The following is a 26402-nucleotide window of genomic DNA, read 5'->3' on the forward strand; positions in this document are numbered from 1 at the left end:
AAAGTGTTGTACCGCGAGTAAAGACCCGCACTTCGTCTTTGTTTCTGACTTGGCACCAATATCGCACTTGGGTCAATCAACCCCGTGGGCAGCATGGAGAGGCACGGGAGGGGATCAAGATTCACGCCGGATCAGCCAAGCAGACTGTTTTGTGTTGAATGGTCTCGACTCCCGGACCTGAATCACGCGTGGCCCTTGCAGGGAACAGGCTGGGTGATAAGAAAACCCCGAGTTGGCAGAAAGTGAGGTCATACGTTGTTCCGACATCAAATAATCGACTCGATAATTAGCAACCTATCAAGATTAGTTCAATTCGACGCCACGGTAGGTCGGTTTACAAAGCTGGCCGATTCTCAGAATCGCTGCAGTTGTCTCGTCAAGCAAACATGATTATGGCCACGGGCCCGGTGTTTTGGACGGCATCACGGCGTATCCTTTGTGGTTAGACGAGCGTTGTTACACTGTTGGGATCGATCATTGAGGTGTCGATCGACAGAACGGATAAGATTGCCGCTGGCGGTCATGGTTGGTGGGTTGACCATGCCCACAAACACCTTGGAATTTCCATCTACAGAAGTAGGGACTTGGACAAAAACAGTGAGCCGGAGTGAGGGGCAAGACCAGTTGGACACCGGCTATTGCTTCCAACCGCCACTGTAACAAGGCCGCACAGTCCGCGCACATGGAATATTCGTCCATGATAGGCTACCTAAGTATCTAACTAACCACGGAGGTACTTAGGTCCAACACCTCTGCGTCACTCTGTCCCAACCCAGGAAGCGGCTAGGCCTTAGTAACCAGAAACCTTAAGAGGATACGAGTATCTGGCAATGCCGTTCGAGTGGTGAGACGAAGAGTCGCCCCAGATGAGGCAAAGTTCTTGCCCAACTACGAAAGGGATCGGACTGCTGGGGCAGGCACAATGATTTACGCATACCATGCTTAGGGATCTCGAGGTTCAAGGTAGGTTCCACCAGTGAACCTACAGTCCGTACGGTACCTACCTAGGTAGGCACCTTACGTAGGTAGTTTAGATACATGCCACAACTCACTTGCCGTGCCTGCTAGGTTCTTTCCATTTGTCTTTCGGGCTGAAGGTGGTAGCGCAATAGCCGAGTCGAGGGCACTTGGACTACCATAGGTACCTGGCAGGTTTGAGTTTGATGTACTGGAACAAGCTCCAGGCGTGCCTGGTCGTAGAGTAGCAGTGGCGATTCAGATTTTCCGGGCGGAATTGTCGTGGGTTGTCCATCCACCGTGGGCTGGCACACTGGCATGGCACGCTGGCACCCGTAGCACTGACGGCCAGAGCTGCCCCACCTGCCTGCGGCTGGCAAGCAACTTCAAGTCGTCGAGCAAACTCCAGTGCTCAATTACCAGCAACGTACTTTCTCCATCATTCGCCTTGCGTTGCATGAGGTCGGTCGAAGCCATCAACATCCACGATCTTCCTGAATCCTCAAACTATCTGCCATCTCACACTCGCCCTTGTTGGTCACATTCAATTTCTGCGCGTGCCCAACGACCGCTTCTACTCATCCCCGCCTATCCGAACCTCCGCGCCCTCCTTGCAACCCTTATTTGGACTTGCCCTCAACCCTTTACACAACTTCTAGTCTATCCACGACCCAGACCTTATCCTTAGACCTTCTGTAGTCAAGATGGCTGAATTCGTCAGAGCCCAGATCTTTGGGACCACCTTTGAAATCACAAGCAGGTGGGTGATGATTGCCGCACTCGATTTGCCATGCTGATTATGGACTAGATACACCGATTTGCAACCCGTTGGAATGGGTGCGTTTGGACTTGTCTGGTAGGCATCAATGACACCCAAGCAAGGAGAAAGAGATGGTTCTAACGAACATGTACAGCTCAGCCAAAGATCAGTTGACCGGTCAGTCGGTGGCTGTCAAGAAGATCATGAAACCCTTCTCGACGCCTGTCCTCGCAAAACGCACCTACCGAGAGCTGAAACTGTTGAAACACCTTCGACATGAAAATGTGAGCGCGGTTATTCGTTGTTCAAAGATAGGTCATTGACATATTTAGGTGATCTCGCTCAGCGACATCTTCATCTCACCGCTCGAAGACATGTACACTTCCTTTTCTCTAACGCCTGGCCTGCTGATCACATACTAACGTGTGCCTAGCTACTTTGTGACCGAGTTACTGGGCACCGATCTGCATCGCCTGTTGACCTCCAGACCTCTCGAAAAACAATTTATTCAATACTTTCTCTATCAGATCTTGGTTCGTGGAAAATTCATGCCTGGGAAAACTGTGCAATCCAACTAACGCATATAATATGAAGCGTGGCTTGAAGTATGTCCACTCGGCTGGGGTGGTGCATCGCGACCTCAAACCCAGTAACATTCTGGTCAATGAGAACTGTGATCTGAAGATCTGTGATTTTGGCTTGGCTCGTATCCAAGACCCTCAGATGACCGGATACGTTTCGACCAGATACTACCGCGCCCCAGAGATCATGTTGACCTGGCAAAAGTATGATGTCGAGGTGGATGTATGGAGTGCCGGGTGCATTTTTGCCGAGATGCTCGAGGGGAAGCCACTCTTTCCTGGAAAGGACCACGTGAACCAGTTCTCCATCATCACCGAGTTGCTCGGCACGCCGCCGCAAGATGTGATTGAGACCATCTGCAGCGAGAACACACTGCGATTTGTGCAGTCCCTCCCCAAGCGAGAGCGACAGCCACTGAGTGGCAAATTCAAGAACGCCGACGCACCGGCGATCGACTTGCTGGAGAAGATGCTTGTGTTTGACCCACGAAAACGAATATCTGCGGCTGGTGGGCTGCAGCATGAGTATTTGTCGCCGTACCATGATCCGTCCGACGAGCCCGTGGCCGATGAGAAATTCGATTGGTCATTCAATGACGCCGATCTTCCAGTCGACACGTGGAAGATCATGATGTACTCTGAAATTCTCGACTATCACAACATTGATAACCAGGACGGAGAAATGGGCAAAGGTCTCTCGGTGGAGCAGGCACAGGCCGTCAACGCTAACGGGCAGGCCGTGCAATGAGCATGATGGAAATGCAAACGACAACGAAAGCACATGATGGTTATTGCAAGGGACAAGGGAGCTTGCTAGGTTTACGGGATAGGTTACACCGGATCAGTGAATGGTTGAGTCGATGATGATCATTGGTCATGGATGGGGAGGTGATTTCGAGACAATCGTTCGAGTGCGCTATTGCTCAGTTCACGGCAAGAGGGCTCGCGGCGGCTTGGAATGAAGAAAATCGAGGTACACGAAGAGAATCGTTACAGAGCCCGCATTCGCGGTTGTCAAGTTGACGTCTGAAGTGCAATCGTTGAGGCTGCCGGGTATGCTGACCGCCGACGTGCTGGGAGTTGGTCAAACAGTTTTCAACCAGGCTTGTTGCATCCCAGCTCCATGTGGTGCAAGGGGTGAGCGAATGCCGATGAAGGTTGATGCAAGTTCGATGTGTATCTAGAAGGCCATTTTTTGTATTTGTGAAATTCCCACATGGGATCATTTGGCTGGCAAGTGTTCAGACCACCTCGTGTCCATGGTTCCAGCGTGGATCGACGTCGTGTGCATTCGCTTATCGACCGACCATCATCTTAGAGGGACAAAGTGCATGCACCTCGAGTGGTGTATGTCGTGATCAGCTGCCGGTGTCCTGAGTGTCCGCATCAGAATGGTCTTTTGGCTGTTCTAACGAAGAGCTGAAATACGACGACATGGCGAATCTAGACTGGACATCTTGAAGCCTCGGGCTTGACAGGTATAATTTCCTGGAGGTGCTGCCCCAGGCAGTGATGCCATCAGACTTTAGGCAAGATGAGGTGACAGCTTTTGTAGATGAAGTAGACCCAGTCTCGGGGGAGGATGGCTTCTTGGTGGTGGTGGATGAAGCATCGTGCGAAGCATCGATGATGTCTTGCTGGTAGCCGCGGATCCCTGGTGTGAAGACATTCTGGAAATGTAGTTTGGGATGATGGATGGGTATATGTGCAACAAGGGTGCCCTGCTTTGTAAGTGTTGATGCTGGTGTAGAGGATCAGATTAAGGTTGGAGGTTCACAAGAGGTACGGTGCGTATATCTCTTCGACTTTTATATGAAAGGTACTATGTCGCAAGTGACAAGTGATGACCGGCAAAGAATGTTCTGGCAAAGTGTCATAGGAGCAAGGGTGAGAGTGATTGTCACTACAAGTTATGCACGTCAACAAGTCATGACATTATGGCTCGTCGCGACTGCCTCGAACAACAACGACAACGAACAGGCAGGTACTGGTGTTGGTTGCAGGTGCTTCTTCACCAAGGGTAGATACCTACCTACCTTGATAGTCAGCCTTGTGACTCTCCATTGAAAATCAACTGCCATGTCTCACCATCGTTATTTCTGTGATGTCCACGCTTACAGCAAGTCGTTGCGGCATTAAAAGACTATGGCCTTTGCGTGCGAGAAAGAGGCATCCTGGTATACAATATGTATGTAGCACCGTCAGCCTCGTAAATAATAAGCGGGTCAAGCATTCAGGGATATGGGCAAGATGCTGGAGCGGCGCCCAAGAACGATCAACTCCATCCCCAAAGAGACCTACAGTACATGTTTTTGAGGTAGGATCGTTAGCCATGGGCAAAATAGGGTGTACGTGGGCATAGCTGGAACCTCAATAGCAATAATCACTATCCATTCGGCCTTGCAGTCTGACTGAAACCCATGCGTGTAGATAGAAAAGGACGAATCAGGATCTTGGTGGTTTTCGTGGGGCTGCGCCAAAGAGCGAGGCAGCAAGGTTCGGATCAAATACGGACCAGGGATGGTCGTGCTGCTCGACTACCTACGGAGTACTTCCTTGGTGCACGGTTAGGTTACGGTTACGTGTGCCTGCAGACAGCCGAGGATGTGAATACTTGTAATGATACGGCCGTTCAGGCTACCTACGGTGTGCATGTGCGTACCTCAGGTAGTACTCCGTAGGTACCTGCCGCCTCGTTCTGTCCTTCTCCATACGAACATACATACTCCGTAGGTATGTATGGGCTCGTGGGGCCCCTCGGGCCCCCTCAGGACTCAATTGCAGCCGCAAAAGCCCCTCCACCCCGGGATCGTGCCTGCATCTTAGTCTCTTGTAGACTTAACAACCTGCCACTATCCCACGACATCAAGACTGATGTTGCTAGATTTGTTGAAGTAGGTCGCTTGTAACTTGTACTTAGTACTCGTCGTAACTACCTACCTCCTATTGAAGTAAGCCATCTGGGGACTAGGGGGCCTCGGGCCTAAGATAAGTGTTGAGCTGGTGCCGTGCCTCCATGGCGGAACTGAGCAGAGCGGGTCCGTTCATCCACCTCGTCAGAAATACACATTCTACTATATTGTCGCACCTTTCCTCTCTCTTTCCCACCCCCTCTCTCGCTCCCATTTCCTCCCTGCGTCTTCCTCCCTCCTGAGGTGAATAACCAACTACCTTCTCTTGCTTGTTCGCGCGTCATCAAATCTCCCAGGTACCGTTGCAGTTCTCCTGAGGAAGGTACCCAACATGTCGCTCCCTCCTACCCCTGCTCAGGTTCTTGGGCCACCCATTCACCAAATATCCTTCCTCGAAAAGCTCGATCTGTTACCTGGTATTTTGTCTACAGGTATGCAGCAAGAGAGCTATTGCGTTCTCTCAAACAACCTTTTAATTGATCGACCCAGTTCTCTCTATTGCCTACGCAGCGGCCACTGCACCGTTCCGCGGCAGCTCAGGAGCATCCACATTCAATCGACACGTGAGCTCCGCTGCAGTTCGCACGGCATGTCATCTCAACCTCGATCCTCCTCACTCTGAACTAACCATCCCCTCGTAGGCCGTCAAACGATTCAGCACTCTTCAGCTACAGTGTGTCTTCTTCATACCCCTGTCTCCTACCAAAGTCCAAAGCTGACCCTCGCAGATACATTGGCCTCTCCTTTGGCAAGGTCTATGAGAAGTGGGCTGGTCAGAACAACTTGTCCCCAGAGTTCATTACTCTCCCCTCAGGCGCAAGGGCTTTCTGGCTTGGCGACTACAAGTCTGCAAAGTACATCACTGTCTACTTTCACGGAGGGGGCTTCTCCCTCGCTGGTGAAGATACCCACCTCAACTTCTGGAATGGCGTCCACGAAAGTCTCAAGGCGAATGGCGTTCCCATGGCCACCCTCTTCCTCGAGTACACTCTAGTCCCCCACGCCACCTATCCCACACAAGTCATCCAATCCGTCGAGGCTGTCAACTACGTCTTGAAAGACCTAAAGCGCCCGGCGTCCGACATCCTCCTTGCAGGTGACTCGGCTGGAGGAAATCTCGCTCTTGCCATTCTTTCCCACATAAGCCACCCAGCCCCTGACGTCCCACCAGTCATCATCCCAGAAGACCAGAAGCTCAAAGCCGCAGTTCTAATTGCACCCTGGGTTTCTTTTGAATTGACCTGGCCCAGAACCAAGACGAACGAGTTTAAAGACATTGTAAGCTGTTACGCCGGCGACAAGTGGAGTAAAGATTATCTTGGTGGCAAGCAGTCAACCCCGTATACCGAGGCCTTTATCCCACCTGCAGATTGGTGGAAGGATGTAAAGGTCGAACAGCTTCTCGCAGTAGCTGGCTCCGATGAACTTCTAGTTGACCCTATCGAGGCTTGGTTCGCCAAATATAATGTTGGTCTTTCGACAATATGCCCACACCCTAGATATGCACTAACTCTGAGTCTAGTCCGTTAACCCACACACCTCAACATTAGTCGTTGCCCAGGGTGAAATACACATTGAGCCTATCATCGGACCACGTTTCGGTAGAACCAAATCCGAGCAAGGCGAAGCAATCAAATCCTGGCTCAAAGCCAAGTTGTGATTGAGACCTCAGCACTGATATGGAGAATTGATAATTAGATGTGATCTATCAACAACAAAATCTTATGGTCTCATAGCCTCATTGGGTGTCCGTCGAATTTCGCCCCTTCAACTCCAGCCAGCAGCCATCAACACTGCCGCCTGTCAAGTTTCAGAGAGTGTACCCCATTCACATCCTCGTTATCAAAGCCAAGTACCAAATACACGGGGACTTCACTGTCCATCCCTAGCTTCCTCAGATCAGTTTTCTCACCTGATCATGTGAAGACTTGCCCAAGTCATGACTCGATGAGATATGACTAAACTGTCTGGATGCCGTCTTGTCCCTTTCCCTTGCCCAACAATCACCTGGCCACATCAAACAGCCTGGAGTGTCCTGTTTGCCCGTGTGTCAAATCTTCCTAGCTGATGATGTGATCTTTTGATATCACCGCCTGACACTGGCTTTTACCACCAATTCCGAGATTCTGCGCGTGAGGTTCATGTACACCCACTGACTAACCCAGGATCAGTCTTCGCAAACGACCCTCAACCCAGTTCCCTGCTTATATGTCCAAGTTTTGTTTCTTCGAACTTTGATCTCACCATGTGGCGTGCATTTTCCAGTCCTATGGCAGTCATTCCTAATCAATCTAGGCAACTACCTCCACAAAGTCGGCCGATGCGGACAATGTCAGAGCGTTCGAGACGTTTCTCTACGTGGCAGTTCTTTGCCAATCGACAGAGGTCACCTCCTGTGGACTCTACTCCTCTGCGAGGGTACTGCTATGCTGACCAACCGGCACGCCAGCAGCCACTGATAATTGACCATATCTTTGAGTCACCGCGCCAACCACCTCAATTCTTACTGCGCAGACCCTCAGGTCTTCACTGGCCCTTGTCGCGGGATAAGAGTGCGGGATCGCGGCCCGCAATTCCCACACAGGCTGAGATAGAACCTCCCACACTCAGATCCCGAATCTTATCCCGACCACTACGTCGAGCAAAAACAGACAGCGGCCACCGATATCCACCCAAAATCAGTGCCCCACTAGCTTACTCCTTACACGAGTCGACTCTGAAACGAGAACCCTCCCAATTCTCCGATGAGATTGACAAGGACGAAATCAAAACTCATCCAGGTCCAAATGAAGCTATCTTCACGCTTCGACAGCATCCCAATCCACAGGCTGAGATCTCCGTGGCATACTCATATCCATCACGGTCCACATCCCTTCGTGTACAACCCAATTATGCGGTTACTTCTCATTCAATCATAAGACGCTCAAGATCGAGTGGAGCCGTCTCGAAGATAACCGGTCCATCGACTACCAATACACTTCGCAACCTCGCAGAAGTCGACCCCGACAAGAACGACATTGCATTTGCCAGAATTCATCCGGCAGGGTGGAACCAGATACTGCCAAAGCAATGGATTGATGATAGTCCAGACCACAGCGACTGTGCGAATACTGGGACTACACGAAGCCTATACTCACTTGATGATGCTGAGGCTCAGCACGTCGACAGCCCAGCTTCGTCTGCCACTGCTGGCATGAGGCCGAGCTCAACACAAGCTCCCCCCGAGCCAAGCTCTGCACAATATGTCTCGCGGCTTGCTAAGACGGTTAATCCAAGATACAAATTCGAGGACGACGAGGAGCAAGACTTGGAAACAGCTCAAACTCAACCCAATCCACAATCCGTCTATACAGAAGTTCGTAAAACAATAACCAAACCTCAGTCCCAGACTGAATCCCAGATTGCACAAAACGATGAACTTTGGTGGGACGACGATGTGGGGCACCTTGCTGTGAATGCGCGGCCGTCTCACAACCATTCCACCTCGTCCTCGACCCCGAAAGTTGCGCAGACTAGTCATTCCGCAGATCAGATGTACGAGATTAGGCTGGAACAACCACACGAGCCATACGACCCCATGGAAAGACAGAGTTTCCCATCCGATCCTGTATCCAGTGAGTCTCGCCTGGTTGGGCCTCCGTGCGATGTTGATTCTGGCATTGGCCCTGCGTTGCATTCTCAAAGTTCTTTCACACTGCCAAAACCTACAGTGGCGGAGACGAGCCCGAGGGGCGGCGAACGAGAAGCGGTTGATGAGTGGTTTGAAGTCGACGGGAGAACAGGATTGTTTGCATTGCCAACTGTTGATCGTTCAATTCAGCCTGAGGCGAGACGATATCAAACATCGACTTATCCTATGCAGGCGACGCCTATTCCTTTTGTGGTCCGCCGACGGCCACTGCCAGCTTTCGAGCGCACCGTCATGGTTCCAACTCGAATTTACCAGCAGGTTGTACAGCGGCAGCAGGAGCCACCCCGCCGACCACTACTCGTTCCGCAGAAGACATTTCCTTCTGATTCAATAACCAGCCGCAACCCGACTCGAGTCCCTCTTGAGGATCAAAGCAGGGGTTTCAGGAGTAGAAATATCGATCAACAGCGTGACCACGAATTTCACCAACAGTATGAGACTGACTCACCACGGGAGCTAGATGATCGGTACTTTGAGTCTCAGGCTCAAACACAGAGGATTCATGGACACATTGACCATCTGATTGACATGTACCTCCCAGAAATACCAGAGGAAGGGTCGGGAGACTTGTTACAGAAGCCAGCATCCAGCAATTCCAAGGATGCTGGAGGGCTGGCCGGATTGTTTGACCTAGGTGGTGATGGGAGAGAGGATGGGCAGAGAACCAATGACCTTCCCAGGCTGTCATCTCGCCTGATGAGACGACGCGCGAACACCACTGGTGGGCTTGAGCATTTCCAAAATGCTCATCCCAATGGCGCCTCTTTTCCAAACATTAATTGCCCCACGTCTCTAGAAAGACAGGCTCTCTTTTTGAATGAACACCCCATCAACCCCGGAGGTGGTCGGTCATATGGCAACAGTCGAGATATTCAGGGGCATATGGCGCCAACTACATATCTTGATGAGCATGGTAATACTTGGATTTGAGTTTGAAGGCCATTTTTGGAGTTTCTTTGCAGTCACTTACATTGAGCGAGCTTTGGGCAGGACTCTAGATTCATAGACGGGACTTGTGGAGGGGCTTAAACGACTTGGATACTTGGTAATCTAAGATTACGAATGCTTCAGAAGGTAGATGAAGCTTTGACTACAGAGACTAGACATGGACCGTAGGGTCTGGTAAATGGATCACCCTCGCCCTCCCCCACGCTCTGGCACAGTCAATGAGCCGAGCTCCTTCATAGGAGGCTTTGAACCAACTTCCTCACTTGCTCCTCGGACAAAGTCTTGATACCAAACAGGTCGTTGTCGAGCGAGGTAAAGGCCTGGCCATAGCCCTCGCCCCAGATGGCGCTGGAAAGAAAGCCAAGCATGACGGAGCCGATGTCGTCGACGTTTCCGTCCTGCAGTTTCTTCAAGCCGTCGAGTCTGATCTGCTCAGTCGAGGCCTGGGTGAGCTGCCAGTCCTTTCCGTCGTACTCCTTGGCGTATGCGACCACTTGGTTCTGCGTGATAATGGCGCTGTGGATGAAGACGGGCCGGTTGGCAGTTTCAGCCTGGTGGTGGATGATGCCAACGACACCCTTGGCGATGTCGTCGAGTAGAGAGGCGGAGAAGGGCACGTCACCCCCGTTGTAGATGGTGGCGGAATGTTTGGCCGGGCTGAGCAGAAATCCTACAGCGAGGCCCCAATCCAGGAACGGGCCGGTCAACAAAATGCTGTAGGTGAAACTGGGGTTCTTGGCCGCGGCCTGCTCAAGATACTTCTGGGTAGCAACCTTGTAGCCAGACACCGGCAACTGGACCACCTTTGGGTTGACTGTGTTGCTGCCATACTCTGATGGGATGTATCGTTTGACGCCGGCGGCCACCGAGGCGTCAATCAAGGGGTTCTGTTCGCCCAGCGCCTCGCTCGCAAATGCCGACACCACCACCTCGACCCCCTTCAAGGCTGCTGTCAAGTCCGACACTGACGAGTAGTCCACCTCGGCCACGTTGAGATTGTCAGCTTTTGGCAGCTTGGAGCTTGACTTGCTACCCTTGCGTGTTAAAACCAGCACGGGAAGGTTGGCTGCAAGCAGCCCTTTGAGGATGGGAGCCCCGATGTTCCCAGTGGCACCGGCGAGTGCGACTTTGGGTCCAGACATGATTTCAGATTGACAGCGATGGTCGTCAAAGGATTCAAAAAAGGGTAATGTCTTCAAGTGGAACGCTTGAGTGTCTTGATGAAGGGACGAGGCTGAGGATGGGCTCGAGGGAAGGCGATATTTATATGTCTTGGACAAAGAGTTTTGTATATCCAGAGTAGATTAGCTAGAGGTCAGTGCTCCTGAATTACATGATCAAGGACCTATGGCAATAGCATTGCATAGCAGGTAAAGGGTGGATGGAATTGCGCCATCGTCTCTAACTCCGCGTGCTGAACAGTTGACTTCAGCGCTGCTTTGTCAAAAGGTGTTAAAGCAGGGTCTGGAAAGTCGCCGAGACGGGAACAATGGCGCCCCGACTGCATGAAAAGTGGTGGGCACATCTGGATGATCCACGGATCAGATTGTCAAGCCGTGGGCTGAGGACAAAGGTTGTCCAACGGTCTGACGAGGACACATTGAGACTTCGAAGTATAGAGTAGTCACAGTGTCCATGCTGAGTAACACGGAATTTGGGGGGAGGCCAGACGTGACGCCCCATATTGCCGTAGACAATTCGTTGGTAATAGTGGACACTGAAAAGTCGCCGAACATCTGTTGAAGCGGGCTGATGTTGGCCCGACTGAAGTTATGAAGGTCCAGTTCTCTGTAGCAAGTGGCCGAGGGCAGCCTCGGGCCCTTGCGCAGACGGTGATCTGTTTTCTGAACCCACATCCCCAGAACCAACTCATCCAGGCGGGTCAGGGAATCTATTATCATAATGCCCTCATCAAAATATGTATGGTATATATGAGAATTACATTCAACGCCCATGCCCGTGACCTCAAGATGGAACACCTTCATAGTCCCAGCCATTCTCTCCGCGACGACGCGTTCGGCTGTTCCTCCTGTTTTCATTGCATTTGACCAACAGAGTCAACACAGAAAGTAACAGAACAATCAAAGCTGCAATTGAAGGTATCAAAACGTTACGTTCTCGTTGCTCAGAACTTTCGTCTACGTACGGGCATGTGGCATTGGCACCCCCTGATGTCCAACAGTTGGCAATGTCCAACGAGTTGAAGTTGATCCAAACACCTTCCAACATGGAGTTCGCGTCATTCGTATTGCTGGTATTCGACTCGCTCAGAATTCGTTGGTATAGATATGTGTTTTCCAAGCCGGTGCGTGGCAGCTGGAATGCGCTCCCATCTGGGCAAACGTCGGCGGCTGCCCCAAATGGGACTGAAATGGTCGAGAGATTCCAGACATAGGGTTGGCGTTGAGGTCGACAAGCGACTCGATGTCGGCTTTGGCAGTTGTCCACTCTCCAATGGCCGTTGAATCCACTGGTCGAATCAATAATGGCACATCGATTGGTATTATCGGAGCGACCACCACCCTGCCTCGAAACATTCCGAGGCTCACCCCTCGCCCAGCCAAAGATGGTCGCCTCGGCGAAACTCTTATAAGGAGCTAGGTTATCCTGGGTCACGGTTCCCGACAATGATGAATTCAAGATTGACGAGATGCCGCACGACGTCAAGTTCCCGATCGTGTCGGACAAAGCGTTTGGGATTGATTCGCGGAAAGTCGCTGTTGCCCAGGAGGAGTTGATCTGGCTCGCTTCAAACTCGTCGGGTCGGTAGAAGCAGCCAGTTTCAATGGAATTCGTATCGGCCACCGAGATGTTGGTGTCTGCATTGATATAGCCGGGAGGGAAGACATTAGCATCATCCTCCTGAAAATTATACAGTTGCATTTGAGGGTCAATGTGTCCCCAGCTGGCCAGCAGACGCCGATTGTCAGAGAGGAGTAACCACGCTTCGCCCGGCCACCCATCCAGGGTGAAATTGTTGTTTCTTAAGCCCCGAAGCTCTTCAAAATAGGATGTGTCTGTGCTCTGACTGAACGAGTTGCGGTACCATGATCGGCCCAAGTCTAGCCTGTCATTGGCTAATTGCTCCGGGGTGAATAGTGCGCGCGGGAATGCTGCCAAGAGCTGGGATCCTGCCAACTCTTCAAGGATGGGAAGCTTTTGGCCAGTCACATTGCCGGCAGGCTCCCCAGGAGCAGTAAAGGGGGCAGCGGCGTGTAGATTGAGATCCAAGTAGGACAGGCGGACTGAGAGGGTATCTGATGTATTTGAAAAGAATGATGAGAGCAAAGAGATGATCGAGTCCAGGTTAAGATCCAAGCTGCACCTATAGTTGCCAAGCTCCAAAAGTGTATTGCCGCCAACTCCGGTTGTGGTTGGTATGGAGGCGGGCATGGTGGAAGTAGCGGTTGTGGTCATGTTGGGAGTGGGAGTAGTCGTGCTTAGACTGGAATCTTCAGTCTGCCGTTTGACTGGCGATCCACCGGTGGGAGAAGTTGTTGGAGCGACTGGTGTGGTGGTGGCTGTGAGCGAACTCAGGGCAGAGACATCGACACTGAGACCACTTGAAGCATTGCCGGCGAGGGGGGGGAGTTCGACGGGACATAGACTTAACTGGCGATTGATAGTATCCCAATACAGGTCGACCACAAAGCGATGGAATTGAAGAGCCAGAAGATTGGATATACAGGTCTGAGCTGGGATGTCGTCGTAGACGCCATTGGCAAAACATGCTGGTGTGAGATGGACACCGGGCTGGGTGATGAAATTGATGGGAATAGCAGCAGAGGCATCACGAGAGGACTAGAGTGGTCAGCATATGCCTAGGGACTGGAAACTGGGGGGTGGACGGTTCAGGGACGTACAAGGTAGATGGCTTCCCACTGTTCATCCGGGAGAGTTCCCGGATCAGGGGCATAGACCAACGCCATATGCCTGAGTATGATGTAATGTTACGGCTGAACACACATGTCGTTCAAAATGTGGGCAACAGCCGTATGTCCTACCATGTCGGCTCCATTGCAGGTCAGAACCAGGCAATGGGTGGTTGTGAAGAGATGGTGCTGGCAGGTTTTGTCCTATGGTTGACGTAGGCGTTGTAACGGTTCGTGGGCAAACGAGAATTATTGAGAATTGGTGATTTGTAAGGGAGATTGCTCAAAACTCAAATGAATAAGGTGTGATAGATGGCAAAACAGATGATTGCAAGAATTGAAGTCAATAGTCGACAAGATGAGAGAGATGAACAGATGAACAGATGAAGAGCCACACGTGGCCCTCGTGACTTGGGATGTCACGTGGTATCACGTGATTGGTGCCACATTCCCCCTGTCCTCTCCGCCCATTAGCCACAACGAGGCTGAAATGTGGCATGGTCCCTGAACGGACGGCAGGCGCTGAATGATTTCTTGGGCATGCAAGCAAACGTGTCCAGTCCAACAACTGCTGTACTTAGTTTCCATCCATAGATTTCTTCCCTCTCACCATCTCACCTCGCCCATTCTCTCTCCCTTGGTCTTTGATTTCTTCCTTGACCTTTCTCTCCGATCTCTTCGTTCACTTAATACCGATACTGGACTCCCTTTCCATTCGCCCACAATAAGTGCGGTTTTCAACTTCCACGCCATCCTAGACCCAATCTCCCTCCCTCCCCGACCATGGCTTCACAGGGCCCCGCCCCTGGAGGGCAGCCTTTCTCCCCTCAGCAGATTCAACAAATGATTGCCATGGAGGCTCAGAAGCGCGGCATGACTGTCCCCCAGTTCCAAGCCTTTCAACGCCAACAGATTGAACAAGAAGCAGCAAAGGCCGGCATGACCCCTCAGCAGTTCATCCAGGCCAAGCAGGAGGAGGCAAGACAGGCCTATATGAAGCAGCAGCAGGTGGCACAACAACAGCAACAGCAAGCTGGTGCACCACAAGCGCCTCCCGGCCAACAAGTCACCCAGATCCCGCTCAACCAAGGAGTCGAGCCCACTCCCGCCGCACTTGCCGTCGCCAAGTTTCTCCGAGGACAGGACTTGAAGACGAGAGTGTGTATCTTTAATGGTCAAAGAAAGGACATGTTCAAAGGTGAGTCTTGGACCATGTCTTGACGAGGTTGGTCCCGGCTACGGCTAAACAAAGTACTGTAGTCAAACGAGCATTCCGCGCCCTCCGATCCGACGCATACAAAAAAGCCCGAACGAGGAATCCTCTTCTTCCCCAAGTCGAGACCGATATCGAAGCCCGGAAAGCCGTCCAACTCCTCCCCCTATCGATGCTTGCCCTGCGCGTGTCCAAGAAAGACCCTCACGAAGGCCACAACCATGCCAAGCCTAAGAAAGAAAAGCGAGTCAAAGGATTATGGGAGGTCAAAATTGAGCCACAGCAAGACTTTGAACCGATGATGCATTACGTTTGGTTATACGAGGGTTCGCAATGGAAAACCAAGATGTGGGCAGGTCTTGTGCTGCTACTGGTCTTTGCCGCCATCCTGTTTCCTTTATGGCCACTGGTGATGAGACAGGGCGTATGGTACCTCTCGGTCGGAGTCATGGGTCTAATCGGCCTGTTCTTTGCTATGGCCATTTTTCGAGCCATTCTCTTCGTCATCACCTTCTTCCTTGTTCCCCCAGGTCTATGGCTATATCCCAATCTTTTCGAAGACGTGGGATTCTTCGACAGCTTCCGTCCACTTTGGGGTTGGCATGAAACCAAGGAGGATCTCAAGAGGAAGAAGCGGGAGAAGAAGGCCAAGCGACAAGAAAGGGCTGCCGCAGCTGCTGCTGGCAAGTCAGCCGCACCCACTACCACCACAACAATGGCGGCCGTCCCGGCCACAAGTGCCGAGCCCACTTCTCGACCAGCACAAGCCGAGGTCACTACGACCGGATCTGAGACTGAGGTGGTCAAGTCTGTGGCCGCTAGACGACATATCGCACCTACTGTCGAGGAGGCCGATGACGAGTGATTGAGGGTGACTGGCGTTTGCGTTGAGATAGTGGAATGTATCAATATCCAAACATTTGAGAACGTGTCCTTGGCGGCTGCCGTTGTGAACCAGGATTCATGTGATATTTGATGACAACAGACCCATTTTCAAGTCGGCTGCATCAAGTTGGCGATTTTCTGCTGGCTTGGTATTGATCTGACCGTTGTTTCGTGCGCACCGGGCTTTCGAGGGGCGTCGGCTAGTTCTGCCACTCGAGAGGTAACCCTGGCCAGAAGGACGCGCATGCGATCCAACTCGATGCTCAACTGTCCATCTCTGGTCACCAAATTGGGCTGAATGTTTGCCTGGGGGTCGTTCAACGGTTCGAGCATGGTCACCAGGTGCCTGTACTGTTGCACCTTTTGTCTCATTTCGTCTCGCTGTTGGGTCAAAGTGAGCAACCTCTGCCGCGAGTTCTGGTATTGCTTCGCCTGCTCATCGTCTAGCCGATGATCAGGGTGGAGATGAAGATCGATGTAGTTTTCAGGCAAGGATGCCACCGTTCCGGACTGTGTCAATAGCGCATCGCGTCTTATGGCAACTGTGTCGAGCTCTGCACTCTCTTCGTCGTTGCCCACCTGGTTCCAGTGTAGAGATTCAATCTGCTCGGAGACGTGTCGCTGCGACTGCGCCGAGTATACACGGCGGTTGTGTTGCCGGATCCGCTCGTTGACCTTGTGTACAATGTCTCGGGTGGCTTTTTCGCTCAGACGGCTATTGTCCGACTCGTCGAGGGAGAGAGGTTGATGGTACGGGAAAGGTTCAAGCGGTGCAGAGAGATGCCGCACTTGGGATCGGATGAAATCGGCTTTGATGGCAGTTATGGAGGACTCCTCCATTTTGTAGATGCGATGTGAAGGCGTCTTTAGGGTTATGAGAATTCTATCCTATGACAACCATCTTTTGTAGTCGGCGACAATCAAGCACTTGGTTGATATCTGCCGACCTCTCCGGCCTAACCAAGTCCCCCGGACGCGTGTCGCGATCGATCTTCGGCGACGCGTTGGAGTTGGAGATCCACGTGATTGAAAGAATAATTCACCGTACTTCTTTCTACGGTGGATCAGATCTTGCCTCGGATTGCAGACCGAAATCGTTTGCGCCTCGGTTAAAGACCTGCTTGGGATGCCGTCGTCTTGCCGGATGACTGCCAGATCGGCAAGATGTGATTTCTCGATTTTTCAAGATTGACAAGTGAGTATTTTCGACAGGACATCAAGGGAGAAAGAAATTCTTGACGACGAGCAGACCATCGCAGCATCGATAGAGGGATTTTCGCCCAGCTTGCTATTGAACGCCGTCTGAATATCCCTTTGCGACACGGGACAACCTCGGTATATTCAATCATTTGATCATGGCTTCACAATCAAGGCCAAGGGTGCTTTTATTCGACATTGGAGGAGTCTGTGTGAGTGCTCACCTCTCTGAGATGTGTCTTCGGGGACAAGGCACATTACTATATGCTTCTAGTAGCGGATAATATCTGACTATGGACTCAGGTGGTATCTCCATTCCAAGCGATTCTCGACTATGAGACGGCCAACAAGATTCCAATCGGCTACATCAACTTTTCAATCCGAGAATTGACTCCTCACGGGGCATGGCATCGGCTGGAGAGGGGTGAAATCGCCAATGACGCCAACTACTTCCGCGCGTTTAAGGCGGATCTGGAGCGACCGGACCTATGGGCCAAATTCCACAAACAGAAACTCCAAGTGACGGATTCATCTAAAGTGCCACCTGTGCCCAACATCGACGCAGAGAAGCTTTACTGGTCCATGATGACCGTATCACGCAAACCTGACCCGTACATGTACCCGGCGCTGAAACGGCTCAAGGCCGACGGAAAGTACCGATTAGCCGCGCTTTCCAACACCACTGTGTTCCCTGAAGGTCACGAGTTCAACGAGGTGGGGCCCGACGATGTCAAGGCCCTGTTTGAAATCTTTGTGAGCAGTGCCCATGTCGGCATGCGGAAACCAAATCGTGACATCTACGAGTACACCATCAAGTTGGTTCAAGACACATGGGGCAAGGACATCCAGACGTCAGACATTGTCTTCCTCGACGACATTGGCGAGAACCTCAAGATGGCAAAGAGCCTGGGCATCAGGACCATCCGAGTCTTGCTGGGAAAATCCAGAGATGCTGTCAAGGAGCTCGAGCAAGTCACAGGGCTGGATCTGCTTGAGGAGGATGCCAGAGCCAAGTTATAAGGAGAAGAGAGGGGGACGGGTGGAGGCTTTGAAGAAGTTTGCCCGCAGAACTCTGATGATCTGACAGAATTAGAGTGTTAGATCTTGCATAGATATGATATATGTTCTTGCAGAACAAGGCCGTACCAAGGATAGCCATATTATTGATTAAAGCGACTTTGAGGGTTGACGCCACGCTTTGTGTGATGTGCGTGACTTGCAAGGGCAAGCCAATGAGGAAAGAATCCAGGATCAGACCATATCGAAGTGCAACAAGCTAAAAAAGATGATGACAACGGGCACGCCCTTCAACACAAGCTGTTCCGCAAGGGAGAGGTTGTTGTTTGCTCCACAGGCCAATGAGAAGCCACGAGGCTGATATAATTAAATCTCACCCCTCCCACTCCCTCCAACCACCAACATGATTATCCTTCTTTCGAGCTTTTGAGCCGGGAGCTTTCGTTTCGGACGACACTACTTGCCCAGCGCTAGTTCAATGGAATTATTTGAGTATTCACGTCTTCTTCTTCTCCTTTACCCTGCATCTCTGGCTCAACTCGTCGTCGAACAAAACTTGTCATAAAATCACAAGAGAACTAGATTTGATCTTTTGTATTACTACTCATCGTCGCAGTGACACTCGAGATTCGCTCTCAATTCATTGTTCCGAACCCAATTGTCAAATGATCGGCATCACAGCTGTCTGTGAGTCAACCATGAACTTTCATCCAGTTGGAGACAATCACGCAAGCCAGAACCAGAACCTCTCAATAATGTTTCGAGGGATCCGCTCAGGCCAGACAACGGCATCGAGAGCGGCCTTACCAGTAAACAAGTCGGCCTCAGACGACTTGACAAAATGGGTCCGCTTGAGCACTCTCCAGAAGAGATACAATGCAAAATAAATGGGGATGCCAATGTAATCGGTGATAAAGGCCTGCCAATCCCAACCACCAGCAATACTATCAAAACCATTGAAAAAAATGATCAGAGCAAAGAAGATGCCAGAGACATAGGCAAGGTATGGCTGGAAGGGCGACTTGAACGGTAGAGTGTTGCGGTCGATTCCCTGAGCTTTGAGTGCATGGTGAAAGCGTACGTAAGCAATGCATATGCTGACCCATGTGAACAGAGTACCTGCGCGAGTTAGTCAACGACCTTGCTGAAAAATGTGGTAGCGTCACTTACTGATGGTGGTCAAGTTCTGAAACCAGGCAAAGACTTTGGAAGAGCCGGCTGAACAGGAGAGGTAGGTGATGAGGGAGATTGCGCAGGTAATCAAGACACACCAGAGCGGAACTCCTGTCCTTGTGCATTTGAGGAGAAACCTCGGAGCCTGTCGGTTCTGGGCAAGGGCATAAAGGTAGCGGGATCCTGTGTACAGAAATGCATTCGCGGACGACGAGGCCGAGGTCAGAATAACGGCATTAATGATAGACGGCAAGACGTCGATTCCGGCACGACTGATGGCGATAACCCAGGGAGACTGGGCGGCACCGGCTGCACCAGACTCTCGGGCGTTGATCAGGTTCTCATCATTTGAGGGGACTAAGACTCCAATCGCCAAGGATCCCAAGACATAGAAGAACAGAATACGCCAGAAGACTCGCTTCACGGCCTTGGGAATATTTCGACGGGGATCTTCGGCCTCGCCGGCGGCAACAGCGACCATTTCAACCCCACCGTAAGAGAAGGCGGCGTTGACGAGAGTTGACCACAAACCCAGGAAACGACCAGCGGCGCCATCTGCGATATAAGGCTTCATGGCGCCAGGATCTCTCCAGTAGTGGAAACCAAGGCGAGGTTGACCTGGGACACCACCGAGGTTTATGATGAGTGCCAGGATCAGAAGGCCGATAATGGTGATTATCTTGATGGAGGCAAAGATGAACTCGGCTTCTCCATAGATGGAAACGGCGAAGATGTTGAGACAGAGGACGAGAACGATGACGATAGAGATCCAAGCGGCGACATTGATATCTCTTGCGCCCTCCCAGAATTGGATGACGGTTGCAGCTGCGGATATTTCGGCGCACAGGGTGATAGAGCACGAGTACCAGTTGTTCCAGCCGACGGCGAAACCCATGGCATCATCAACATAGCGAGAGCAGAACTGGGGAATTGCACCAGGGAGAGGAAGCCAGGTTGCCATTTCTCCCAAGGAGAACATCATGGCGAAGACGGCCAAGCCGGTAAAGGTATAGCCGAGGAGGACGGAGAGAGGGCCTGCCTGGAGAAAGGCTCGACCAATACCAAGGAAGAGACCGGTACCGATGGTGCCACCGAGGGCGATGAATTGGATGTGACGGGACTTGAGACCTCGCGAGACATAGCCATACTCTTCGGCAGTTGCGACATCGCCGTAGATGTCGGTGGCTTCATTGAGCTTGGAGCCTCGACGGGCCTGAAGAGAAGGAGGTCATGTCAGTGTTCAGAACAGACGTGCAAACGCCGTGGGTAGCCTTCTCTCACCTCGTTCTTGTTGAGCTGTTCCTGGTTACCGGGAGTGAGGTGGTCTGGAGACTCGGAACCCGAAGTGGTATGGAAATCTAACTTCTCGGCCATGATGCTGTCCACAGAGGAAGATGTGCAGAGCGAGATTGGGACCTAAGAGGGGGAGATGGCTGTGGTTGTACAAGGAATCGGATGCAAACCCGTGATCAGAGTGTCACGACAGCGGTCTGAGCCAACTGAAATAGGAGAGAGCGGGAGTGATGGTATATGTACAGCGCTCGACAGCAAGCCCAGAGATGTCGAGGGCATATCGGTTGGAATACCCAGGCGTGCCAGGGTGTCTTGCAGACATGCTTGTTGCTGGTCTGGTGAGCTGATGCTAGCGAGGCAACGAGGCATGTTGTTCATGCGAGAGGAGAAGAAAGCTTGTGCGTGGAAGACAGGGCTTTAGGACGGAGATGCTACCCTGTGATCCACTGGAGTGATTCTGGAAGCGGCCGAGATAGCAGCAAGAGCGAATGGGATGGCGAGAGCATGATGGAGAGTGCCAGAAGCGTCAATGGCGCGATAGAGGTGAGGAGGGATCGAGGACGATCTTGACCGGGGTGCCGTGCTTGAACATTGGGAGGGACGAGGTCGGGCGGTGGCGTCGAAGCTCTGAGGCGTGGTGGTACCATTTCATGGGTGTGGACAGGGTTTCCAGGTGAGTTTCCAGGTGAGTTTACCGAGTGGTGTAAATGGGGAGATACGATAGTTGGGCGACGACGTCAAGGGTGGTACGATGGAGGGACAAGCGTCGCGTCGACTAGGGGGCGGGGCTTGAGGGAGAGGGAGAGGGAGATTGTGTGTATGTAGGTATGTGTGTGAGAGAGAGAAAAAGAGAAAAACATGTTGGCCTGCGGAGGATTCGCTTAATCGGTATCATCCACCGGTCTTTGCTGAGCCTGGCAAGTGCAGGCGCGACTCTATGAAACGCTGATCGCTGATGGGTAAAGAAGCAAAGAACCTTGAAGCAAAGAGAACCTGGACACGTACTCATTAGTTCTACCCTGTACATACTAACTTACCTTAGTCTTGCTGCAAGCTAGGCTGCCTAGACACATTTCTGGTAAGTTTGAAATGATCCCATTCACCTGCAGAATCGTGCCATTCATCTCGGCAAATCCGATATCTTTGCATCAAGCACTGCTCACATAGATCATAGACCAGACATGACATGGAGTGACTTGATGGCCGTCGCTGAATCGCCTCAGTCTACCAGTGTAAAATCGTGCAGGCATGGTCAGCGGTCAGAATCGGGTCCGCCAATTGACCAGACCACCAACTGTATGCATCTGAGAAACTCGACATCCATCTCAACTCGTGTATCTCGTGACACACGACAAGTGAAAAATATGCCGCGGGGTGGAGTGTCTGATGTGGAAGGTAGCAATGGACAGAAATCAAGGTTTCATGGCTTTCATGGATGGACCAGACTGGATTTACCAACCGTGCCACCTCATCCATCTCGTCCATCTCGTCCACCTAGTGCCACCCCCCATTCCTTTCTCCCGACCACCCGGCCTATCGTTGACTTTCAATTGGACATGGTGAGACAAGCAATCTAGCTCCAATGCTTGACTGGATCAAGGCTTTTGCCGATCCATGCAGGCGAGCGGTCTGCTCCGTCTTAAGACTTAACTACTCTCGGCCTATGCAGCTTAACAACACCACTCACACTCACTCAACCAACCAACCTACAGTCAGGTCGCTTTCAGAAGGATGAACCGGTTGGGTCTGCTTAGTCGCCAGAAGGAAGAGGCCCAAATCTCCGCGCTGAAAGTGTCTGTACTGTGCATATTCGCACACCTATGCCTTCGCTTTGGTTCCCTCAGGCTACAGTGGCTGCGGGAAAGACACGTGTGAAACTGTCGTCACGTGATACAGCTTTGTCATCTTTCACTTCCATTTCCATTCTCACTGCCATCACCATTCGCAACTTATGCTCACGGTATATGATTTGAATGGTCTAGTAATAGTCTTAACAGATGTATCTAAGTGAGAACAAGCACATTATCTAGACTGTTTGTCGCCTAGATCGACTCCCGGCAAGGACCAGACAGATAGGTGGGTTACCCACGAGAACATGGACCGCACGTGTTGTTGGATCCTTATCAAGGTTCACCATCTCACTGTGCCAATCATCATCCGACCACACGTTGGTCTCGACCCTCGTCTGGAACATACGGAGTATGTCACCAGCGGAGAATCTCTACTACTGCGTCTTCTACTTATCTCCTGCCGCCTGTCCAGGTTGGCTCGCTGAGTCTTCGCTTCCACTTGCCATGTCCCGAATTGGCTGCTTTGGTGGGCCATAGTTCCGACATATAACACACATCGTCTTCCGCTCTTCATACGTCACCTGCGTCCCATGGTCCGGAAGTGGGGGAATACGTCGCCCTTCAGGTAGGCTGCGGTGCTTTTTCTGATGATTTGTATAGCCGGAACAAAATTGTGTCAAGCCCGGATATTCATGCCCGCAAGAGAATCTTTGGAAGACCTTGGTACACATGATTCATGTCAACCTCACAATGACGATGCGGCCACTTTGGGAATGCTTGCACGCCCTGAGCAAACGTGGATGAGCTGCACTGTCTGAAAACAGTCAAATGGTATAAGTGATAGACCCTTATCGATTATGGCTTCTGTGAAGTAGGCAAATGAAAGCAGGTTCTCAACGCAATGGACCCGATATGGGGTTTTGTTCATGTCAGGCTTCATCAATTCTGCTCCATGTCAAGGTCAAGGCATCTAGATTATTCTGAGAATAAGTTTCAACATCTTGGTCGCCCTGTCCTCTTGTTTCACCTGCTGTTTGAGAGCTGCATCTTTGCGTTCACAGTGATGCTGGCATGTAGCACCAATTGGGACATTTGTTCTTGGTTAGTCTTGATGGTCGAGACATCACGAGAGATACCGGGCCCATTTGTGTGTATCTACGCTGGTTGCTCTACTATCGAGTCCTGGTTCTGTGGTAATACTGGGTTCTCTCGTGACAGCACATAGCAACAAAGCGATATATACTCCGTATACATCCCTCAGTACATACTCGTCGTCAAGGGGGTGGAACCTGGCTGTGGAGGTGGGGAGGTGCTTATCGATACCGAGTGGTTGCCCCGCAACCGTTGTTGCCAAGGCCGCATGTCAACAAAATCGGTGCCCTGTCGACCTTCGCTTGACAACCGACCCTGTGCTATGACCACCAATTATTGCCTTTCGCCTCAACGGTTTCGTCCATGAGATCCATTCTTGTCGACCTTTAGACCTTTGAGCACCTTACCGGTATACAGGTCTAGAAGCAACGACGGAGACAGGATGGGCGTCGAGCCTCCCTTCATCTACGACCGGCCCTCAACTTACACATTCGGCGGACCAACGAGTCAACCGTTCAACCCCAAGTCGGCAACGCATGCGTCGTGGCAGCCCAAGCCGAACCGAACCCCAAAGAGAGATGGACCTTTGATTGATTTCAATAAGCACCCCGACACTGTAAGCAGACACCCATCACATTCCGCAGTTCTTCCATGCATCCATCTAACCAGTATCACTAAGTACCTGATCGTCCCATATGGCAACCTCAACGTCAAGCCAATGCACCCGCGAACAAAGGACAGAGTTGACCGAGCTAGAATGCTTCAGCTTGGCCTTCGCATTCTTGCCCTCATCGGAGCTCTAGGAGCCTTGTTCTGCGTCATTGCAATCAATAATACCTCGACCTCGGTAGCATGGATCATTCGAGTGGCCCCTGCCGTTACCATCCTGCACACACTCTATGCCATCCACCACCTCTGCAGGGCCGCAAGTGGTCGGACTCCTACAACCACCGCAAGCTACATGATCTTTGCTGCCTTGATGGACACTGGCCTCATCCCTTTCTTCAGCTATTCCGCCTGGATGGCCCACGCAGACTACACCAAGAATGAATATGGTTGGAGTACACTGTTCAACAATTCAAAATCGTCCTACAAGATAATTCTCGCTTTTTTCATCGTCTCCGCTGTTGAGGCCAGCCTCGTCGCCTTGTCACTCATTCTCGGCATCTACCTGGCCGCCATGTTCAAGAAGATCGCTCGAATGCCTCCAGACATGAATCCTCTGGAGCCCAACCTTACATCACGACATAAGAGGAACAAGTCTGAAGGTGTCACAGAGAAGAACATGAAGGCATCGGGACTGGTAGCCATGAGAGCCTCGGACACGGCTAACTTGAAGAGAGTGCCCTACATCCACACCCGCACTGATTCCGTCGACAGTGTTACTCTCTACGGCAATGACAGTGCACGAACTTCCAGGGCCGAATTTCGCAAAGATTTGACCGACAATGAAAAGGACCCATGGCGTTTTTCTGCAAACAACGTATCCCCCTCTCGGCCTGGCTCGGCCATCAGCCCTTCTCCCAACTCTCGATCGATCGGCTTAGGTCTTGATTCTCGATCTGATCGTGCAGCTTCGCCACTCAAGGAGACTCCATCAAAGGCATCGTCATGGCTGTCATATCTCGACTTTGAGGGAGTTCCTACTGATCTAAGCCCCGAAGCCAATCAACAACTTGATAGCGAGGTCCGGCCTATCTCTCCGCTTTCCAACTTTTCACGGGATCCATCTATTGATCGTCGTGCAAATGAGCGTGAAAACTGGTATCAAGGCGGTGACCGGACTGCTCAAGGCTATCACTCGGTGGACAACGCCAGTAGACTTGATGTCAATCCAGGACTAGGGGTATCATTTCATGATCCATCTCCCAAGAAAAGAATCCAAGAGCCTCTTGGTATGAACCCGCCGACTCCATACGACCCGAACTTCCCGAACGAGAATGCAGCGGTCACTCCAACCAAAGAGCGACATTTTTCCTACGACATGGATCGCGAGGTACTCAATGACACAGAGGCAAATAACCGCGGCCGGCCCGTCCAAACATCTCGCCCATCAAGCTTCGTTGGGAGTGGAGGCAAGTCCCGATTCTATGGCGATTTACGGTCGTCGATGGGGTCTATCAATAACCCCTTTGGAGGAGAGGCGAAAAAGAAGTCTACATTGGGGGTGGTTCACCAAGCCAACACCTACGAGAGGACCAAAACTATGCAGACCGAGAGTGACTACAGTGACAACTTTGAGATCTACGACTCGGACGATGACGACAACAGCCAACTACGAGCCAATATCGCCAGTTTCCAGCCCGCATCGATCCCGAACAAGACGCAATGGTCTAATGCTCGACAGTTGTCTGACTCGACTGGGCATGACCTGACATCGTCATATGCCGGATTGGGGGCCGAATTTGGACAAGGAATGGGACGAAGACGAGAAGTCAGTGGCAAGGTGGCGGAGGAAGGCCGTGCGGGAAGTGTGTCGCCATCCAGAAATGGCGCGGCAGGCTGGGAGCGTTTCAAAGGCTTGTAGATTATGGAGCAGAACGCAATGCAATGGGGTTTTGGCACTCGAGATGCGTGGGAATTTGCTGGTGAATGTGCGAGCAAGGGCCTCGAAGCATTCATGTATGTTGATTTGGTTTGGTTTGGGCTAAGTACCTATTGGATGAGAGGTCACAAATGAGCGAGTACAGAAGCGACGACTTTGATTAGGAAAAGTCATCTTACATGGAGTACTGGGAAGAAGATGATGGGGCTGCAAATAGCTGGGGATAGTCTTCGATCAGCACCACATAGGAAGACTCTTATGGGATGTTTAGCATGAGGATTGGACCATCTCAGCCTCGCAGCCTTGTGAGTATATGCGGAGTAGATACAAGACAAGGAAGGAACGGCTGCCAGGATGACGTCAACCCATCAAATTATATAATCATGCGAATGCGACAACCAAGGACATCTTGTAAAGTCACGTGACTGATCTGACCTCCAACATCTAAGTAGTCCATCCTTCAGCCTCAAACTGTT

General features: G+C 51.5%; 9 protein-coding genes across 11 annotated transcripts; 5 read left to right on the forward strand and 4 right to left on the reverse strand.

Annotated features, from left to right (window-relative positions):
* Positions 1–1377: 1377 nt before the first annotated feature.
* On the forward strand, positions 1378–3554 carry PV10_01851 (mitogen-activated protein kinase HOG1). Its single transcript, XM_016366096.1, has 6 exons — positions 1378–1717; positions 1766–1813; positions 1872–2001; positions 2050–2093; positions 2151–2250; positions 2312–3554. Exons 1-6 carry the CDS (start codon positions 1662–1664, stop codon positions 3044–3046), a joined length of 1113 nt encoding a protein of 370 aa, XP_016229745.1. The 5' UTR covers positions 1378–1661; the 3' UTR covers positions 3047–3554.
* Positions 3555–5413: 1859 nt separating this feature from the next.
* On the forward strand, positions 5414–7001 carry PV10_01852 (uncharacterized protein). The gene is made up of 5 exons (XM_016366097.1): positions 5414–5641; positions 5700–5797; positions 5852–5883; positions 5939–6677; positions 6733–7001. Exons 1-5 carry the CDS (start codon positions 5542–5544, stop codon positions 6868–6870), a joined length of 1107 nt encoding a protein of 368 aa, XP_016229746.1. The 5' UTR covers positions 5414–5541; the 3' UTR covers positions 6871–7001.
* A 2920-nt stretch (positions 7002–9921) lies between these two features.
* Positions 9922–11326, reverse strand: PV10_01853 (uncharacterized protein). The gene has a single exon (XM_016366098.1). The coding sequence runs from the start codon at positions 10989–10991 to the stop codon at positions 10083–10085; it is 909 nt and encodes a 302-aa protein (XP_016229747.1). The 5' UTR covers positions 10992–11326; the 3' UTR covers positions 9922–10082.
* Positions 11327–11689: 363 nt separating this feature from the next.
* Positions 11690–14086, reverse strand: PV10_01854 (uncharacterized protein). Its single transcript, XM_016366099.1, has 2 exons — positions 13713–14086; positions 11690–13650 (listed from the first exon to the last, which is right to left on the reverse strand). Exons 1-2 carry the CDS (start codon positions 13776–13778, stop codon positions 11815–11817), a joined length of 1902 nt encoding a protein of 633 aa, XP_016229748.1. The 5' UTR covers positions 13779–14086; the 3' UTR covers positions 11690–11814.
* Positions 14087–14297: 211 nt separating this feature from the next.
* PV10_01855 (uncharacterized protein) lies at positions 14298–16408 on the forward strand. Its single transcript, XM_016366100.1, has 2 exons — positions 14298–14919; positions 14982–16408. Exons 1-2 carry the CDS (start codon positions 14505–14507, stop codon positions 15797–15799), a joined length of 1233 nt encoding a protein of 410 aa, XP_016229749.1. The 5' UTR covers positions 14298–14504; the 3' UTR covers positions 15800–16408.
* On the reverse strand, positions 15661–16659 carry PV10_01856 (uncharacterized protein; the record flags this gene model as incomplete). The annotated part of the gene is made up of 1 exon (XM_016366101.1): positions 15661–16659. The coding sequence occupies one exon, from the start codon at positions 16657–16659 to the stop codon at positions 15928–15930; it is 732 nt and encodes a 243-aa protein (XP_016229750.1). The 3' UTR covers positions 15661–15927.
* Positions 16660–16955: 296 nt separating this feature from the next.
* On the forward strand, positions 16956–18273 carry PV10_01857. 2 transcript variants are annotated; one of them, XM_016366103.1, is made up of 3 exons: positions 16956–17014; positions 17069–17228; positions 17320–18273. In XM_016366103.1, exons 2-3 carry the CDS (start codon positions 17175–17177, stop codon positions 18034–18036), a joined length of 771 nt encoding a protein of 256 aa, XP_016229752.1. In that variant the 5' UTR covers positions 16956–17014; positions 17069–17174; the 3' UTR covers positions 18037–18273. The 2 variants fall into 2 exon arrangements, with proteins under 2 accessions (XP_016229752.1, XP_016229751.1); XM_016366102.1 differs by having other exon boundaries at positions 16956–17228.
* Positions 18113–21515, reverse strand: PV10_01858. Of its 2 annotated transcripts, XM_016366104.1 has the most exons (3): positions 20488–21515; positions 19204–20419; positions 18113–19152 (listed from the first exon to the last, which is right to left on the reverse strand). In XM_016366104.1, the coding sequence occupies exons 1-3, from the start codon at positions 20578–20580 to the stop codon at positions 18758–18760; spliced, it is 1704 nt and encodes a 567-aa protein (XP_016229753.1). In that variant the 5' UTR covers positions 20581–21515; the 3' UTR covers positions 18113–18757. The 2 variants fall into 2 exon arrangements, with proteins under 2 accessions (XP_016229753.1, XP_016229754.1); XM_016366105.1 differs by having other exon boundaries at positions 19204–21515.
* Positions 21516–23727: 2212 nt separating this feature from the next.
* PV10_01859 (uncharacterized protein) lies at positions 23728–26316 on the forward strand. The gene is made up of 2 exons (XM_016366106.1): positions 23728–23997; positions 24061–26316. The coding sequence occupies exons 1-2, from the start codon at positions 23824–23826 to the stop codon at positions 25906–25908; spliced, it is 2022 nt and encodes a 673-aa protein (XP_016229755.1). The 5' UTR covers positions 23728–23823; the 3' UTR covers positions 25909–26316.
* The last annotated feature ends 86 nt before the right edge of the window (positions 26317–26402 follow it).

Source organism: Exophiala mesophila, assembly GCF_000836275.1.
Source record: "Exophiala mesophila strain CBS 40295 unplaced genomic scaffold supercont1.1, whole genome shotgun sequence".
NCBI classification, from domain to species: domain Eukaryota; kingdom Fungi; phylum Ascomycota; class Eurotiomycetes; order Chaetothyriales; family Herpotrichiellaceae; genus Exophiala; species Exophiala mesophila.

Bases quoted from the DNA above. Each gene is read 5' to 3' on its own strand.
- PV10_01859 (XM_016366106.1), top strand. From the start codon at position 23,824: ATGGGCGTCGAGCCTCCCTTCATCTACGACCGGCCCTCAACTTACACA. The intron at 23,998-24,060 runs GTAAGCAGACAC...AGTATCACTAAG, and splicing joins TCAATAAGCACCCCGACACT to TACCTGATCGTCCCATATGG.
- PV10_01854 (XM_016366099.1), bottom strand. From the start codon at position 13,778: ATGGCGTTGGTCTATGCCCCTGATCCGGGAACTCTCCCGGATGAACAG. The intron at 13,651-13,712 runs GTACGTCCCTGA...TGACCACTCTAG, and splicing joins AGTGGGAAGCCATCTACCTT to TCCTCTCGTGATGCCTCTGC.
- PV10_01855 (XM_016366100.1), top strand. From the start codon at position 14,505: ATGGCTTCACAGGGCCCCGCCCCTGGAGGGCAGCCTTTCTCCCCTCAG. The intron at 14,920-14,981 runs GTGAGTCTTGGA...AAAGTACTGTAG, and splicing joins AAGAAAGGACATGTTCAAAG to TCAAACGAGCATTCCGCGCC.
- PV10_01858 (XM_016366104.1), bottom strand. From the start codon at position 20,580: ATGGCCGAGAAGTTAGATTTCCATACCACTTCGGGTTCCGAGTCTCCA. The intron at 20,420-20,487 runs GTGAGAGAAGGC...CCTTCTCTTCAG, and splicing joins AACAGCTCAACAAGAACGAG to GCCCGTCGAGGCTCCAAGCT. The intron at 19,153-19,203 runs GTAAGTGACGCT...TAACTCGCGCAG, and splicing joins TCAGAACTTGACCACCATCA to GTACTCTGTTCACATGGGTC.
- PV10_01857 (XM_016366102.1), top strand. From the start codon at position 17,175: ATGGCTTCACAATCAAGGCCAAGGGTGCTTTTATTCGACATTGGAGGA. The intron at 17,229-17,319 runs GTGAGTGCTCAC...CTATGGACTCAG, and splicing joins TCGACATTGGAGGAGTCTGT to GTGGTATCTCCATTCCAAGC.
- PV10_01852 (XM_016366097.1), top strand. From the start codon at position 5,542: ATGTCGCTCCCTCCTACCCCTGCTCAGGTTCTTGGGCCACCCATTCAC. The intron at 5,798-5,851 runs GCATGTCATCTC...ATCCCCTCGTAG, and splicing joins GCTCCGCTGCAGTTCGCACG to GCCGTCAAACGATTCAGCAC. The intron at 5,884-5,938 runs GTGTGTCTTCTT...TGACCCTCGCAG, and splicing joins TTCAGCACTCTTCAGCTACA to ATACATTGGCCTCTCCTTTG.
- PV10_01853 (XM_016366098.1), bottom strand. From the start codon at position 10,991: ATGTCTGGACCCAAAGTCGCACTCGCCGGTGCCACTGGGAACATCGGG.
- PV10_01851 (XM_016366096.1), top strand. From the start codon at position 1,662: ATGGCTGAATTCGTCAGAGCCCAGATCTTTGGGACCACCTTTGAAATC. The intron at 1,814-1,871 runs GTAGGCATCAAT...GAACATGTACAG, and splicing joins GGTGCGTTTGGACTTGTCTG to CTCAGCCAAAGATCAGTTGA. The intron at 2,002-2,049 runs GTGAGCGCGGTT...TGACATATTTAG, and splicing joins AACACCTTCGACATGAAAAT to GTGATCTCGCTCAGCGACAT.